A 16,949-nucleotide genomic window follows, 5' to 3' on the forward strand; every position below is an offset into this window, starting at 1 on the left:
ATGTTCTCAAGATCCTGTCCAAAGCTTTCTTACAAACGACCCTGGCTCTTATTAATTTTGGTGGCAAATCTGAAGAGTGATCTGTCTTCTTCTGAAGGCTCTGTGACTGGATCAAAGGCTGCATTAAGACTTCTGACTCATTAAATGGTCTGTCTCTTCCCTTTCAAGCTGAGGTTCATTTAACCAGCACTGTCTTGCTCTGTGGAACCCTTTTTTCTGAAGTGTGGTAGGTTAACCTGCTCGGAGGTGGGTTTGTGCTCTCCCCATCGCTGTTGTTGCTGTCACATCTTAGAGCTGTAGTTTCACAGAGCTGTCCTGAAGTCTTTATTTCGATGGAAGAGTGGGAGGTTGAATCACCAGCAGTTACTTAGTTGATTGTGGGACCACAGCTGAGCATATGCTTGGTGCAAAAAGATAACTTGAAATGTTTCTGTCCGTGTGTATCCTGGCATCAGTGCTTCATTTCTGCTGGTAGAAATCCTTACCTGCCTACGTGGTATTCAGCAGAGAATCTGTGCAGTGCTGAAGACCTGCCATTTATCGAGAAGCAGGACGTTTACTTGCCTTTCCTACTCTCAGTGTAGGAGGCATCAATGTGTACAGTGCACACTGCTGATGCAAAGGCTGTGTCCTTGCACTGGTGGGTACAGAGACACGCGGGCAAAACCAACCTTTTATTGCTGTTTTCCGTTTGAGTATTTGGAATGTGATGCCAGTGTTAGAGTCCAGCTGTGGTCATCCCTCTCTTTAGAGAGCTTAATCATCAGAGCATCTGGTAGGACTTTTTTTGAAGCAGAGAGATGGTTGTGGTGGGCAGATCTGGCATCCAAATGAGTTGCTTGTATGTGTCTTTAGTTGCAGAGGAGAAGAAGTCTTTAAAGCGGACTTTTCAGCAAATCCAAGAGGAGGAAGATGATGATTACCCTGGGAGCTACTCACCCCAAGACCCCAGTGCTGGGCCGCTGCTGGTATGTGGGGCAGGTTGGGAAGGGGAGAGGTTCCAAAAGCCACCTCCTGTGGGGTGCAGCCACAAGGTGGAGCTGCCAACAAGTGAAATGCTTTTGATGGAGACATTCCACCGGGGGTTGGGAAGTCCATGTGGAATGGAACAGGTTCTTTTCTCATGCTGAAGCACCACTTCTGAGTGATTTCAGGTCGTCTAAACCAAGGTGTGAGTAGTACCCACAGTAAAGAGTGTCGGAGCACTGCGAGAAGAGGAGACCATGTTTTAAATTCTTTCCAAGATCAGTGTGTAGTCTCTCAAATGCAAAGTTGTAGCACAGTTAAAACTTAGGTTTGTTTGGGTTTTTTTTGTAGGACATCTCTCTCCATGAGCTATTAAAAAGCTCAACCTTTGATGGATTTGTATGGAGTTGGTTAGGAAAAGCAGTTCTGAGGACTTTGAGGCTGACATGTTAGTGGCGTGGAAATGGTAGGAATGAGATAGAGGGTCATTCTGACCATTTAAGGCTGCAAAATGAACATATGTGAAACAATTGTCTATTTGAAAAGGATTAAAAAATATACTGTCCAGCTGGTAGACTTTAAACATTGAAAAATAAAAATAAATAACAGTTCTCAGGGAAATAAATGAGAGATTTTTGTTGGTTTTACTTCCAGATGCCTTGCAGCTTCTGATTTCTCTTGATGATAAGCATTGTGTTTGTTACTGTTGGAAATCATTAGCAGTTTGCAAAGAGGTAGTAAATATTAGGTAATGAGCTTTGTTATTTTTCAGATTAAAAATATTTAAAATTTTTCACTGTTTTTATTAGTTTTCAAACAATTGAAATGTAGTTTAAACATCAGTGGTGTTGTTTACAGGGCTAGTGTTCCAGTTTCACAAACCTCCCATTAAAACTTTTGGGTTTTTTTAAACAAAGAAACAGCAATTCTTTTATTCCTGTTCAGGGAGCCTTTCTTCCTCCCTTTTTTGTTTTTTTTGAGCCAGGAGGAAATAAGGTGTGTCAGGGGAGGTGCTCCTAAGGCTGTCCTCATCCGTGTCCTTTCTAAGCTAGGATATATTTTGAGTGTATTCATTTAAACTGACATATTTTTCCTCAACACACTGAAACCAGCTGAGAGATGAAGTTGTTGGGGATCCAGTGGGATCCAGTTTAAATGCAGATTGCAGTTTGCTGCCAAAGAGACAGTTGAGCTAAGTGAGGACAGCAGTGGCTTTCCAAAATCAGGACAATATAAAGTTTGCTTTTTCTGGTACTGGTGTGGTACGAGCTTTGTCTCAAATGATCATTTCTGTTAATTGGAATGAGAAGTTTTCCACTGCAGTGTCTTGAAAACTATGATCCTGCCGTGATTATGCGCAAGTTCCTGAACACTGGGATGTTGTAAACTTAGTGAATATTCCCTGTGCTGGGAAGCAATTGTTTAAAAGTTACTTGAAGAAAATACCCAGAAAATGGTTGTTTTCAAAGGTGGTGACCTCAGATGCAGTGGCCACATCCACAGGAAATGGCCTGTGAAGTTACCTGGTTTTAATGTTAGCTAATTGTCTTGTAGACTGAGGATTTGATCAAAGCCCTACAAGACCTGGAAAATGCAGCATCAGGAGATGCAACAGTGAGACAAAAAATTGCCTCCCTGCCTCAGGAAGTTCAAGATGTTTCATTACTGGAGAAAATTACAGGTATGAAACTGGAAGATGAGTGAACATGGGACAAAGAATAACTTAGAAATCAAAGGGTCTTTTCTTTAAATAATCACAAGGTATGGTGGAGTGAATTCCTGCTTTTGTGCCCTTTTTTGTAGCTCTTGGGTAATTAACAGATAGCAATTCTCTGAAGCAGAATTGAAGATGGAACTTCATAGCTTCTTCCATTTTTTTTGCTTGGACCAAGGCTTTTGTACTTGGAGAGCATCAGCAGCATTTTGCAAGAGCGTGAAGAAAATAGGGCCAGAGTTCTCAAATGGGTGTGTTTGATTTTGAACATCTTGACTTAGATATTTTTTTAGTGTTATCAGACTGTGCTGACTACACAAATACTCCTTGATTGCTGCAGAAAAGGAAACTCACTACCCCCATTAGTCCATCAGCCTTTGTTTAAACAAACTTGTGCAATTGTATTTGAAAAGTCATCTTAATAGAAGCATTTAAAGGTTGAACTGATTTGGCTCTTGTTCCTGGAAGTAGTTTTAATTTAGAACTCATTGTAAACTCACTTATTTAGTCCTTTATAATGCACTTACAGAGTCCAATTGTGAAGTCCAGAGTTCAACTCTGACGTTTGCTTGGATTGATAGATGAGGAGTTATTCAGAGAAAAGAGGGATTAAAAAGTGCACACCATGTTTAAAATGTGAAAACCACCCGATTTGTTTAACTGAATTCTGTAGTACAGACTAAACTTTTAGCTTAATTAACCTGTTTATAGAGCCTAACTTCATAGATTCCTATCCCCCAGCCCAGTCACTGCCATCTCTGCAAGGACAGAATGCTGTCAGTCATGTCAGTGTCTAAACCCACCGTTCTGGGGTTGTTAGTCCTGCCCGTTTCCTTTGTATTCCCTGTGATAAGATCTCTTATTTTCCTGTCAAGCCAGAAGTGTATTTATGAATGAGATGTTATTGTGCGTGTGCCTGGTGAATTGTTGTAGCCCTTCTGTCAAAGACAGAATGTTTTGAACTTGATCTTCTAAATTACCCAACGCTTTTGCACGTAGACAAAGAGGCAGCCGAGCGTCTTTCGAAGACCGTGGACGAAGCGTGCCTGTTACTGGCAGAGTACAACGGGCGGCTGGCGGCGGAGCTGGAGGACCGGCGCCAGCTGGCACGCATGCTGATCGAGTACACCCAGAATCAGAAGGATGTCTTGACAGAGAAGGAGAAGAAGCTAGAAGTGAGTACTGGTGACACCGGTGCCGTTAGCCAGTTATCTCACCAAACGCTCCCACTTGAGCCCTAGTCTAGGTGTTTCTCTCCAGGGTGTTGGTTCTAGGTGTTATTTTTACATTTGGAGTAAAATGGGTAAGAAAACACCATAAAAAGTCTGGAGAAGACAAATCTGTTCTGATGTTCAGTCTGGTACATTTTAATACATGGAAGGCCCAGAACTCCACATTACTTAGAGAAAAATAGGCTTGTCTAACAAAATTTCTTCACATTTACTGTTTTTTGTGAAATCTCTGTTTCTAAAAAGTCAACCTTCCTTTGCCCTAATTAGCTGGGGTTTTTTGTTTGGGTTTTTTTTTTTTTTTTAATTCTTTTCCTTATGGGTGAGTGCCCCTCATCTGCCTTCCCAGACCTGACTTGATAAGGGGATGCAGTTTAAAGAAAATCTTCTGGTATCCATCCTTTAGCAGCCACTCTGACCTGCCACTTTGGTGATGGAGTGTAAATTGGGCTGATCCTGAACGACAAGGACTTGCATTTCCTGCAGTAGCTCCCTTGAGCAGGGAGGGCAGGACACTGTAAAATGGGGCTGTTGGGGCTGGACCTGAGCGCCAGCTGCGCACCCCAGAGCCCGGGCAGGGGCTGCAGCAGCCAGCCTTTTATCTGAGATGTTCTTTCTTGGGGGAAGTTCTTTCAGCGCTGCAACCTGGGACTAGTGTGGAAGTTTAATTAATGATTGTGGTTGTATGTCACTCTGCCATCTGCTGAACTGCCCCTTGGCAGCACATTAAGGGCTTCCTCTACGCTGTCGGCTGCTGGTTGTTATGAACAGCTGCTGCTGGGTGGGACACGAGGTGCTGTAGAGGACAAAATCTGCTGGAAGGAGACTGTGCTGTAGCAACTGCCCGCTCTGTTTACTGGCACGACAAACCTAATCCTCTGACAGCTAGGCAACACTGTTCTGAGGTGAATTTCATTTTGGATGTTTGCTTTGTCCTGTGTGTTTATATTAGAGTTTCTCAATGTCTTGTGACTGTGAACATGTTGCTTTTCCAGGGCAACATTTTTTCCAAATCAGCCTGACAAGGGCTGATTCTGCATTCAGTATTAGAGTGGATGGTTAATAACTCTGTTTTCTTGTTTAGCTTGAATTTCTTCAGGCACAGCATCTGTCTTATGACTGAGTCATTAGAAGGCACTTTCAGACACAGATATGAATGATGCTGTAGAACCGAGTCCTGTTTGGCACCTGATTTATTTGCTGAATACTAGTGGAAGTCTTGGGTCAGGTGTTTTTTTCCCTTCCTGAAAGAAGGATACCTGTCTAGTACCAACACGGATATGTGTGTGTATACAGATAAATATATAAATGATAGAATATTGCTGTTTACTTTTTTCAAGAAAAGCAAGAAATAGGTGGCAAAATGCTGCAATGTTTTAAAAAGCCCAGAACAATCCATAAATTTGAGTCACTTTGAGAGTGTGAAATTAAGAAATTCATAAGGTCAACATTAAATTAAAATTTCTAGTGCACTAGCTGAGATGTTGTGACAATTGTGTTGTTTTTTGTTTTGGAAAATACCCTTTTGGTAAGGAATATTACATGAAAATTGTAACTCTGTCAGGGGCAGAAATATAATCCTGAAAATTAAGTGGTTTACTGGCTGAGCTACTTTGTCAGTAGGAATAATCCTGCTGATGGCAGCAGGACAGGTTGCTTGCCCACTGTTAAGTGTAAACACAATCTGTAATATGTTGGGAACTAAAGAATGCTCTTATTAAATGTCTGGATCTTATTAAGTATCCGTTTAGGTTAGCATCGTTGTCATTCTGCCAAAACAAGGTGGCCTTAGTACTGTAGAAGTCTAGAATGAGTTGCAGGAAGTGCCACTAATACTTAACATGAAGGCACAACTGGTGCTCATGTCAGATCTCAGATCTGAGCCGAGGGATGTCGCTGATGAAAGCGTTCCATTGTTCTCCAGTTGTTCTCTGGTTAATAAATGGTGGGAGATGTTGGTTACAGATACGACAGGCCCTATCTGCTTATCGGGTTTGAGTCTTTGATGTTCTCACAGCAACGTCATTGACAAGCCGGGATTTTTCTTTGTAGTGCTAATAAGCATTTTAATAGAAGGATCTGAAATCCTTGTAGCAATTACGAATGTATTAAAAATTTCCTCACGCAAAGACTGAAATAAGAAAATAACTCAAACCAATCTGATTCTGTGTATGGTCTCATTGTGTGCTTCACCCTCTCCAGGTATCTTTTCCAGAATCTTTGGTACTATTGACTGTAAGTTTATTCTCTCGTGAAGTAAGTTTCCTGAGCTCAGATGAGATGGCATTTTCAGATGGAAGATGGATTGTTTACTTCACTATCCTAATCTAGCCAAGGCTGTTTGTTGGGAAAAGGGGTTTCTGATAGTAGTATGACTCAGGGCTCTTCAGACATTTCCATATCTTAAAATGATTTGCAAATCAGTCTGGGTATTTTTTGTATTTTATTTACTCACAAAGTCTTTCACTGTGATAGCAATGAAAGTAGCTAACGTACATCTTTTGAAAAGCAGCTTTTGCAGTCTAAAGAGCTGCAGTTGTTTGCTAATCCTATTAATACTCTCCCTCGTGGAACACAGCAAATTCTCAAAACATATACAGAAACTCCGTGTATTTATGTCTAGTGGGCTAACGCTCAAAATGCTTTGCCCTGTCAAAACCCTGTGACACAGAGCTCTTGTCATCAGTTGCAGAAAAGCTGTTTAATTAAGGAACAATATCCTGAGAAAGGTGGCTCTGGACAATGAATTATATTTCAGTAGTGATAGATTGGCCTGAGTAGGGATTGAAAGAACGTGGTGCTGAGGAGGACTGGTGGTTTGAAGGGAGAAAGCTGGCACAGAGCCTGAAGATCATAACATACAGACAAAGGCTGCTTTTAGGGTAGCAATTGAAGTAACTGAAAGTGTAATTATTAGGATTTATTGAGGGGTGGGACAGAGATTGTGATAATTTGACTGTAGTCTAAAATTACTCAGAAGGGGAAGGGAGAATTCCTTTACCTCGCGACCAGCTGCAGAGCGAAGGCAGCTGGACCAAAGCTTCTTTTCTCTCCTGATTTTTGTGTGAATGTTTGGCAGCTCTCTTCTTTTGACCAAAACTGCTTTTATTTCTAGGACTGAAGGGTTTCTTTACAAGGCAAATTAATGTCTGTTTTGTGAACAAACTCTTTAAATTTGTTTTCTATGAGGTTTGGGGGATTGTGACTGATTTGGAGAAGGCTGTTCCCCCCCAGTCCTGCCAGTTGCACTGTTGGTAATTGTGCTCAGCACACTGAGCAGTGCCTTCCGCTCTCATGTGGAGAAGATTGATTTATGCTTGTACAGTATGGAATACAGGGTGGAATATGGTTTTAAAACTAGGCTTATTCAAGTGTGACACTTGAGAGCATGTGGAAGGAGGTGGGTTTGAAGGCAGGAGGAAAATGCTGATACGCTTGGCTCACTTGACGTTGGAGAAGGGGAATTTTGAACTGCTTTTGGAAAGGCCAGGGGGACCAGCCTGGCAGAGGTGGAGTGAGCATTTATGTAGCCTGCAAACTGGGCATCTTCTGTGTGGAGCTTTTCTTGAGCATGAAACTGAAATCAAATGGTAGGCTTCTTTAAAAGCTAAGTAACAAATTACCTCTGGGTGTACATATGTACTGGAAATACTGATTAATAATAATCCATCCTTTCTTAGATAATAAAGAACAACTGAGAGGGGTGAAACCCCAAAACCAACAAACAAAAAACCCCTTAGTGTTCTAATCTTGGTGTGCTGTGTCTGAGTGTTGTGTCAGGATGTAAGACAAGGGCTTGTGTGCTGTTCACATACTCACTGAGCAGGAACTTGTCTCTCCTTTCTTTCTAAAGTTCTTAATTTTTGGTAATTTTCTCTCAACACCCTTCGTGTTGGTCGTTTCTTATAAATATGCTGTCATTGTGACATTCTTATTCTAGCATGTTTTAACAAGAATGTTTTAAACATAGGTTAAGTAGCAAGCAGCAAAAGCTGAGGAATACCTAATCAACCTGCTGTGTTAGTGGTGTATATTTAATATTGTTAAATAGAGGTTTTACGTGACCATATAAAAGCTGCTGTCAAACCTCTCCCTTCACTCTGTGCCCTCTTCCAATTTCTGCCCAGCCTCTCGTGCATATTTTCCCTGACCTCTGTGGTTTTTTGCTTTCGTGCATCTGGCTCAAGCTGCAGCACATCAAAACTGAGACTGACTGGCTGCTCTTCCTCTTCACTTTCTAAATTCTCATTAATGCTTAACTAAATGTTTTTCAGTAGATGCAATTGCTGTGATGACTTACAGCATGTTACTGCTTGATCCAGCACAGGAATGGAAGAGTCCAGTGCAAATTCTAAGCTAAAATGAAATGAAGTCTGTGCTGTGGAACTCGGCAAGGTGAACCAAGCCGTGCAGCAGTCCTCAGGATGAATTTCCTGTCATGTCGATTACAGTCAGTTTGATAATGTTCAAGCAAGGCTTCTTCTGAAGGACACACTTATGTCAGATTCATCCAGTGGTGTTTAATTCTGATTTTACATTTGTTTCAAGGACTAAGTGTCTAATTCACTTGGCCACCGTGGATGCAGAATGCTGCATACTGAAAGGGAATGTTGATTAGCAAAAGCATTCGTGTGGCACAGCGCCAGTTTTTTCTGTATCATCTTGAAACTCCTGCTTACAGCAAAGATCTCATTATTTTGTCTAAAAAAAGCAAATGGCATCCAAATACTATTAATCTTAATGAAAGCCTGCTATGCAGCGAGGCAATTAGCAAGACACATGGAGTACAAACTAAGACCTCAGAAAGCAGCGGTTTCTTTTAAGTGCACTTCATATTTTTTCAGTTTTATAGAATGGAGGGACCTTCTGCAAAAATCTGCAAGATGTGGCTTCAAAGTGTGTCACAGGCAACGTGAAAGGTGTGCTCTCGCAAAACCTGGCTTCCAGGGTCCTGCCTCGCAGGTTATGGCCACAGCTCAGCCTGTGGAACAGGAGAAGCTCCCGGGCCTGGTCAGGGGTTGCATGGCCCTGCTTGTGCCTGTTCCTGAACAGTTCCAATGGCAAATACAAATCAGCGTTCCCTGTGCTTCATACGAAGGGTTACGTCTCCCTGGTAGGTGCTTCTTCCACCTTGCAGCCAGACTTCAGAGTTCTCTGCCTCTAGGAGCAGCAGGAGTGAGGCGCTGCCTCCAGGCTCTGGCTTTGGCACCCTCTCTTTAGATCCTGGCCTTGTCCTTGGTGTTTGTGCCTGCCAGGCGCGGTCAGCACTCCCTGACCCAGCTCTGGCATCCTGTCTCTGAGTCCTTTACAGCTCTGCCACGAGTCAGCACAACGTTGTGGTCCTGGAGCAGATGGAAAGTGTTAAGCGTGCAGGAGACAGTTCTCTAGTGTAGTCTGTGTTGTGTATCAAATGTGTCCAGCAAGTATTAATTTCTTCTAGGAAATCTTGGTTCCTGGATTGCTCCTTTAGAACATCATTTCCTCATTTACATTCCTGAGTTTAGTGGTGCTTTCCTGAGCCAGAGCTTTTAATGGTTTTGGGGCTGTTGCTGCCTTTTTCTTGTGAGTATTTTTCTTTCTCTCTCTCAACAGAGAGGATTTGGGCCTCACTGCTTTAACAGAACTCCTGTGTGTGCTGGTTAATGCCTGCATTCACCTGCTAGTAAGGTCGAATTACTTGGAATTGAACAGATGTGGTTCTCAAGGTGACTTGATTTTCTTTGTCATCATATATGTGCTAAAGTCTCTGTTCAAATTGAGAAGGTATTTGTGATAGCTCAGTACTCCATGTAGATCTCAGTGTACAGTACCCCTAAAAATGGGGATATGTTAAGAGCAATATTTTCCTAAACATTTGAAGCTGTTAATTGTAAATCTGGGAACAGATTGCTGCTGTTGATGTGTAGAGGGATTGCTCCCAAGTCTGTATGTTTGCCATAGCATAAGAACCAGAGCAGAAGTAGTTTCATACATCTTAGTGGTTCTGAACTTGTCCCCCTCTTTTCTCAGAGCTGGGCTATCAAGCAAGGCATTGGAAAGATTTGCACTCCCCTAAATAGCTCTAGAAAGAACTGTTGTTTGGTAAGAAATTTTTAATGTTTGGATCTAATACAATTGTAATAGTCACACAAACAGTCTTAGCTAAAGAACCGTAGTGTCCCAGTCCCTACTGTCCACTAGAAGTAGCGCTCCTGGTCCTCTTGGCAGCTTTGCCCTGGAGGTGGCAGGACATTATTCTTCCCGTGGAGGCAGATGTTGCATCGTACCCGTTTTTACAGAATTCTTGTGCATGGATCTTGTCAGTTCAAGCAGTATTTGAGGTATTTTCTTGGCTTATGCTTGGAGTTTGCACCTTATGCCCATTTATCAAACTTGCAGGACTTGCCAGCTGCCTTGCCCTTCCTGATTTCTTCCCTATCTTTATAAGAATTACTGCAGAAAAAAATAATCTGCCGATATTCACTCTTATCAGTTTGGCATTCTCGAGAAAGCGCTGCCCTTTCTTTCCTGGCTTGATGTTCATCACCCCCTGACAATGTCCTGAATTATGGGGTTTTGGTATTGTGGGGTTTTTTTGTTTTGTTTTGGTTTTTTAAGACAATCTTTTGAGGGTAGCAAAAAGCAGTCTCTGAATCCAGCCTCTTCCACTTCCGATCTCTGAGCATTTGGAACATGATAATACACTGAGTATTTTTGCTGTCTGTGTCCCATAGGTGCAGGAGGTGGTGTTCTGGTGTCTCCCTGCCTCACGTTGTGCTGTGCAGCCATGAGCAGAGCACTCCATTGACCATCTCTCTCTTTCCCCAGCGCTGGCTTCCGTGTTCTCCTGGAGAAGGACACTAAGTGTCGGAGCGCAGGACTTCCACAGCTTTCCTCTTTAACTGCTTTTGTTCTGTATTCTGGGGTGTTTTCCTGGTTTTGTTCTCTGTCTTCATGACGTGACTTTTATGACTTCCCTGTTTAAGTGTTTCTCAGAATGGTATGACGAGGGAAGTGGGCTGCATTCTTATTTTGATCTGATTCCTTGTCTTAAAGACACAAAACAATCCTAAATGGATGGGTGCACCTTCCCCTGAGTTTGGTTTGTTGTTGTTCTCCTCTGGGCTTGCAAACAGTGCACTTCAGTTTATGAAGCTGGTAGAGCTTTGTTTGAACTTGATTATTCCAATATATATCCTATGTACATAAACAGAAGTGTTTGGCTATGGTGTATGTTAACTCACTGAACCTCATAAAAGGATTTACGTTTGAAATAGGCCATTAAAGGACATTCGTATTTGGTGCTGGCAGGAAATTTATGGAATATATTTATATAGCCATTCCAGGCGCAGGGGTGTTCCGAGTTGTTGTAACTGACTGCTGCTCTCACTATTCTAATTCCAAGTAATGAAACACACAGTGTAAACTCGTTGCTTGTAACCCTGCAGGAACTGCTCTGCTTTGATACTTGGAGAACGTGAAGAGAATTTCCATCATTGAGAAGGTTAGAAAGACTGGATTGCAGCTGTAAACTCTTCAGAAAGACCTTCTGATTAAATGTGTCCCTAGTTTTATTTGATCTTCAGAGATAAAATTATTTTCTCTGTTAAACTGTTATCTTTGCCAAGTAATTAACAAATGAAAAGTAAGTTAATATTACAACTGGCTGTATGGAAGTCCATTCTGTGTGTGATTTTTCTTAAGCTGATTGTTTCCTGCATTCTGGAGATGCCACAAAAAATAGGCCATGCGTGGTTGGGTAAAGTGGTGCATTCCAAAAGAAATGATGTGATGCTGGGCTTTTATTGCTTAAATAGGTCTCTTCTGACTGTTACATAAATGTTTAGAATCACAAAACTTGGAAAATGACATAAGCATCAGTCTTTAATTGAGCTTCTGTATTAGATAACTTGGATATGTGTTGCTCTGCTTTTAAATGGCCTCTAAACGTAATTTCACAAGGTACAGTTCATTCTTTCATTTTCAGGGTACAAACTCTTGCTCTGTCCTCTCGTTGTGAAGTACCCGTCACTGTTACCTCTTGTCTCTTAGATGTGGAGATTTCTGAAGCTGGATAGATGTTTCTTACTGGGCTCAATCCAGACTGCATTTGTGGAAAAAACTACTTGCAAGTTTCCTCTTCAGGGATTTTTAACTTACCCTTTTCCTCCCTTTGTAATAAAATTCTGAAAATTTCAGTGTCTGTGTTTTGCTTTCAGTCTAGTGTGGTTGTGTCTTTCTCTGGCTGATGTTTAGTGATCATCCCCATATTTCTGTGTTGTTTGCCAACATGCCAGTCTCGTGGTACGGCTGCTGTGGTTGCTAACAGGAGTTGTCTAACAGCTCATAGAGGAGACCCTGTTTCACAACCAAAACTTGGTTTTGATGTAATGACTTGAAAGGGAATATTGGATTATCTAAATATTCAAAATTGACCAAGCTTGAAAAAACCAGCACTTTAGCAGCATGGTAACAGCAATACCTCTGGTGTACCTGTGTCGGTGTCTGAGGAACGCTGTCCATGTTCCTCCTCCGGCAGCGGTGGGAGTCAGCAGCCTGGGGAGGAACACCAGGATAGAGCAGCTCTGTCATGACACGGCTCTTGAATGCTCTGCCAGGCCCCAGTGGGTGCAGGTTTGGGGGCGTTTCACTGAACTTGTGTTAAAGTAACACAGGGCAGGGTTAGTGGTTCGGGGATGCCAAAGCCCATGGACAGGCTGAGAACCTGGGCGCAGGTGACGGGGTCCGCAGTCATGCCAGCAGCTGCTCAGAGAATCCTCACACCTCACATCCTTGCCACCTTCTCACAGAATCCTCACCTGGAAAACGCTCCTGGCTTAACTAAAAGCACTGTTAATTAACCTGTGCTTAACATCCCTTCTCTTGTCTCTTCCCTCAGGAATATAAGCAGAAGCTTGCTCGGGTAACCCAGGTCCGCAAGGAGCTGAAATCCCACATCCAGAGCCTTCCAGATCTGTCCCTGCTGCCCAATGTCACAGGAGGTCTGGCACCTCTGCCGTCTGCTGGTGACCTGTTTTCAACAGACTAGAACAAATGCTGTCCCCAAGTTTCCATTATTACCAGCAGAAGTAAGAAGACTCTGGTGTTGACTGGAAAGCCAGTCTTCCAAGATCTACAGTAGGAAGGAACTTGCAGACCCTGCTTTCAACCTCTTGGCTGCTCCTGCTCGCCCTCTCTCTGGGTGCACTGGCTCACGTTGAGGGGAGGAAGAAGAGCGAGTGTTTGTGAGCTCTCAAGGCCGCGGGGATAGTCCTCATAGGCAAACTTTTCTCATTTTTCCATACTCTTTAGTTGCTATTTGCTCTTAGCACTTGTTACCCCCACAAAAGTCATGAGAATTATGTACATACATACCTGGAACGTTTTCAAAGAAAGGTTGACCACATAACATTTTTCTCTGTAAAAATATTGTATTATTTCTGTATAAGTCTTGTCTGTTTTAGTTGGGTTTCTGAACCTCGTCTCTGAGAGCAGGGGGGTGGCTGCTGGGCTTGGCAGGGGTGTGTGTGTGTGCAGGTACCGTACCACGCAGCGGCAGGAGGAGGCATCTGCTGAGCAATGGTACAGAGAAGGATTTTTCTGAAATCTACAGTTCCCCGTACTGTTGTGGGACTGATATGAAAATAGTTCCTATTTGGCACGGACGTAAATTGAAATTCACCCCAGGCAATAAAAATAAGCAGCTTTTCTTTGTGAATTAGAGAGAGCTTCATAATTTACACTCTGCTGAGCAATGCAGAGCTGGATATTACCTAAATGAGAGTGGAAGTAAATTTTGTTCTAGCTGCCTTAGATTTATACCACATTTTTCCTCTTCGTTATATGAAGTTAGATGGTCACAGAAGCTTTGGTTTAGGGGAACTGGGAGGTTGGGATGGTGTGTGCAACTGGTGATACCACAGCGATCTGCTCTGAGGATGGTTACATTGAAAATACTATTCTACAAATTCTCTTTGTAGCTTTAGTGAAATTACTTGATGCACAGAAGTTAAATGTGGTATAAATATTTATTTATATAGAAAATAGACCCATATATGCACATATCCTGTATGCACATGTACCATGTCCATGCATGTAGATACTAGAAGGATGTACTTAATTTTGTGTCACAGATTATTGTGAGTTGATTTTTATAATTGGGACAAGTTTAAAAAGAAAAAAAAAGGCAAATTTAATATACTCTGAATTCCATAATTCCATGATGTGGCTAGCTAATGTTTTAGCTGCCGAGGATGTAGATACATTTCAGTTTGTGTGTTGGGTCTAACAAGCTGGACTCTGATCACTGAAGACCATTCCAATTTGGATAACAATTCTGTTTAAATTTAGCACCTCTCACGAAGAAACATTTTAGGTTTCTGGAAACACTTGATCTGACGAGATAGGTTTGGTAACACAGAGGCTGAAATTGGCTGAAGTGATGTGCTGTGTTTGTGCCTCTTAAGCTGCTGTTGTCAAAGACATGAGAGGAACCCTACAGAAATGCAAAGCTTGTTCTGCATCCTCATTAATTTATTTCACAGGGCATTCAGCAGCCTATTCAGTTAAAACAAATAATACAGTGGGTGGTTTTGGTCATTACGTTGTTACGAAACTCACGTCCTTTTCTTACTGACACTTCATTTTGTCCTGTTTTAAAAGCTCCTTGCACCCTTCCTGCCCAGCCAAGGAATGTGGTTTTCTCTTTAGTTCCCAGGAGATTTTCCAGTGGCAGAACTGTTCTTCCCAGGAATTGATATGACTGTGCAGCCTTTTATGGTCCAAACATGATTTAGATAAAGTGCTGTACATCCTCTCTGCTTCTGCCAAAAATTAAAAGCAAAAAAAAAACCCCACCAAACCTTGAAAACCCAAAGCAAAAGGCTCATTTCTCTCGTGTCTCAGCTGGTGGAGTTACCCCGCGGCTGTTTTAACCAATAATTATTTTGACCATTGGTTGAATGTGTATCCACAAAACCTGTCATAAAAAAACTCTGTAGACAAATGTGTTGCCATCTCACGCTCTTGTTTTGGGCAGATCTTCTGTGAGAGTTGTATGTCTTTTTTTTTTTTTTTTTTAAATTGAAATGTTTTGGGTTTTTTTCCAAATATATATGTGTGGTTTATTTTGCTTAATTTAAATGAAGTCTTGTGGTTTTTAATTTTATTTGTTTTACTTTTTGGGCAAAGGGCATCTAGTGAACTGGGTGATGTTCTCTCAAGGTTAAACAAGATTTCCCCAAGGTGTGTCTTTTTTTTTTTAACAAAAGCTTAAATCTGTAAATGACTTGATTTAGGAATTAATTTAGACATATAGGCTGCCATTTGTGACAGCAGTATATTCTGAAATGTCTCATAGATATCTATTTTTGAATAAAGAGGGTGTCGTTGAATAGTAGTGCTTTTACTTTTTCTTTTTCCCCACAATGCAGGTGGTGTTCTGGCACGCCGTGGGTTTTGGTTTGGGGTTTTTCCCTCTAAAGTGGGAGGCAGGGATGCTGAACAGAGGTGCAGAGGGTCGCTTGAGAGTCACATCAACAGCCTGGCAGCTTCTAAGCCAAATCGATGTGCAGCTTCCTCAGGTCGTCACTGCAATGAGCGAAAATAAATGACCCTCCCCTGCAGTAACCTCTGATTTGAGGGGCACGAGGTACAGAGAACGAGCTTCTTAATTTATAAATGAATTCTGGTTAATGGAGGAGGTGTAAATAATTACAGTTCCAGCAGGATCTGTCACGCTGCATCCTCGGAGCCTCTCTGCTGTCGAGGAGGGGGATCCTCACATCTCACTGGGGGTTTGTTCTCTTGGAGGTGTGGGGGGCTCAGGGGTTCTTCAGTCAACTGCTCTGCAACGGTCTCTTTGGGCAGACTGGGCAATTGTTTCGTACGCCTTGGTCTGCAAAGCTGCTGGCATTCTTACACCAGTTTACAAAACCTCCATTAAAGGGACTATATTTAGCACTGCTTTCGTGCAGAAGTTCGATGTGGAGCTTTGTGTGAGTAGGAGGGAGTCTGATGTGATTCCTGCCAGTGAAAAGCCACCTTTGTATTGTGTTTGTAGGAACTAGAGTGAGGTTTTCAGAGACAGAAATGTGACTCAGTACTGCGTGTACTTTCTTGCCTTTGAGAATTTTATTATTATTTTTTAAGAGCTGAAACAAATAGCTCCAAAAATATTTGACTGTTGTGCAGCTTCCCGTGCAGGTGAGGACTCAGTGCACTGGTGGGTTCCCTTCACCCTGCCGACTCCCCAGGTGCTGCTGTCTAATGAGCTGATGTTGGTTTACGGGCCCGTAGGAGGTCCAGAACTGGATCCTGGTTAACTGACAGGTGAGTCTGTAGGGTCCCAGGTGACAGGAAGGTGAGGCTGGCCCAGCCCCACAGCGGTGGGGGCTTTCTGGGGTGGTGGGAGTGGTTGTGCTGCCCGGCACTGGGTGTCTCGCCCCAGAGCCGCATTCCTGTGGGCTCCGTCCTGTATTTACTTGGGCCAAGTGCCGACACCTTCCCTGGTCAGTTCTAAACTTCACGTGTGTTTATCTTTAAGATTAAATGGAGAACGTATAAAATGCACCTCGTGCCATCTGAAAAAAACTGCCCTTGTGGAATGTTTGAATGAAATGTCGACAGAGACGCGATGACGGTCTGTCAGTGGAGTGAGACCGGGACACGCGCTGGCCAGTGACTTCACTTGGTTTAGGGAAGTGCTGTGGGCACCTGCTGCCTCCTCCCTGTTTGTGCTCTGTAAGGTTGGGGTCCAACACCTTTCCTAGGGCTCGTCATATCTTGGAGATTTTTGGGTAAACAAGCAAGGAAAATGAGCCAGAAGAACTGGGAAGCTTTGGAAGCCTCGGAGGCTCAATAGTGCTGCAGGACAACAGTAAAGGGCTTTGAATTAGCACCAAAAATAGTATTTTTGTACTAGCTTAGAAAGTAAATTCTTGTCTCCATAGGTGAGTAAAATGAAAGTGAAGTTTGAATCAGTGGTCTATAAAGCAGAAGGATAAAAATGTTCCTGTTAAAATACAGCAAGTAAAGAGTCTCAGATGAAGGTTCCGTGGTGC

The 16,949-nt window shown here is 42.6% G+C and overlaps 1 protein-coding gene across 1 annotated transcript in view; it reads left to right on the forward strand.

Moving 5' to 3' along the window:
* Window positions 1-13,334, forward strand: part of RPRD1B (regulation of nuclear pre-mRNA domain containing 1B) — a gene marked incomplete at its 5' end in the record, with an annotated part of 17,711 nt that extends 4,377 nt beyond the window's left edge. Inside the window, 4 exons of the mRNA XM_029083663.1 lie at window positions 856-968; window positions 2,521-2,647; window positions 3,680-3,855; window positions 12,788-13,334. Coding sequence (XP_028939496.1) covers window positions 856-968; window positions 2,521-2,647; window positions 3,680-3,855; window positions 12,788-12,937 — 566 coding nt within the window. The remainder of the gene's footprint in view (window positions 1-855; window positions 969-2,520; window positions 2,648-3,679; window positions 3,856-12,787) is intronic.
* Between the last annotated feature and the right edge of the window lie 3,615 nt (window positions 13,335-16,949).

Source organism: Antrostomus carolinensis, unplaced genomic scaffold (genome assembly GCF_000700745.2).
Source record: "Antrostomus carolinensis isolate BGI_N321 unplaced genomic scaffold, ASM70074v2 scaffold11382, whole genome shotgun sequence".
Classification (NCBI taxonomy): Eukaryota; Metazoa; Chordata; class Aves; order Caprimulgiformes; family Caprimulgidae; genus Antrostomus; species Antrostomus carolinensis.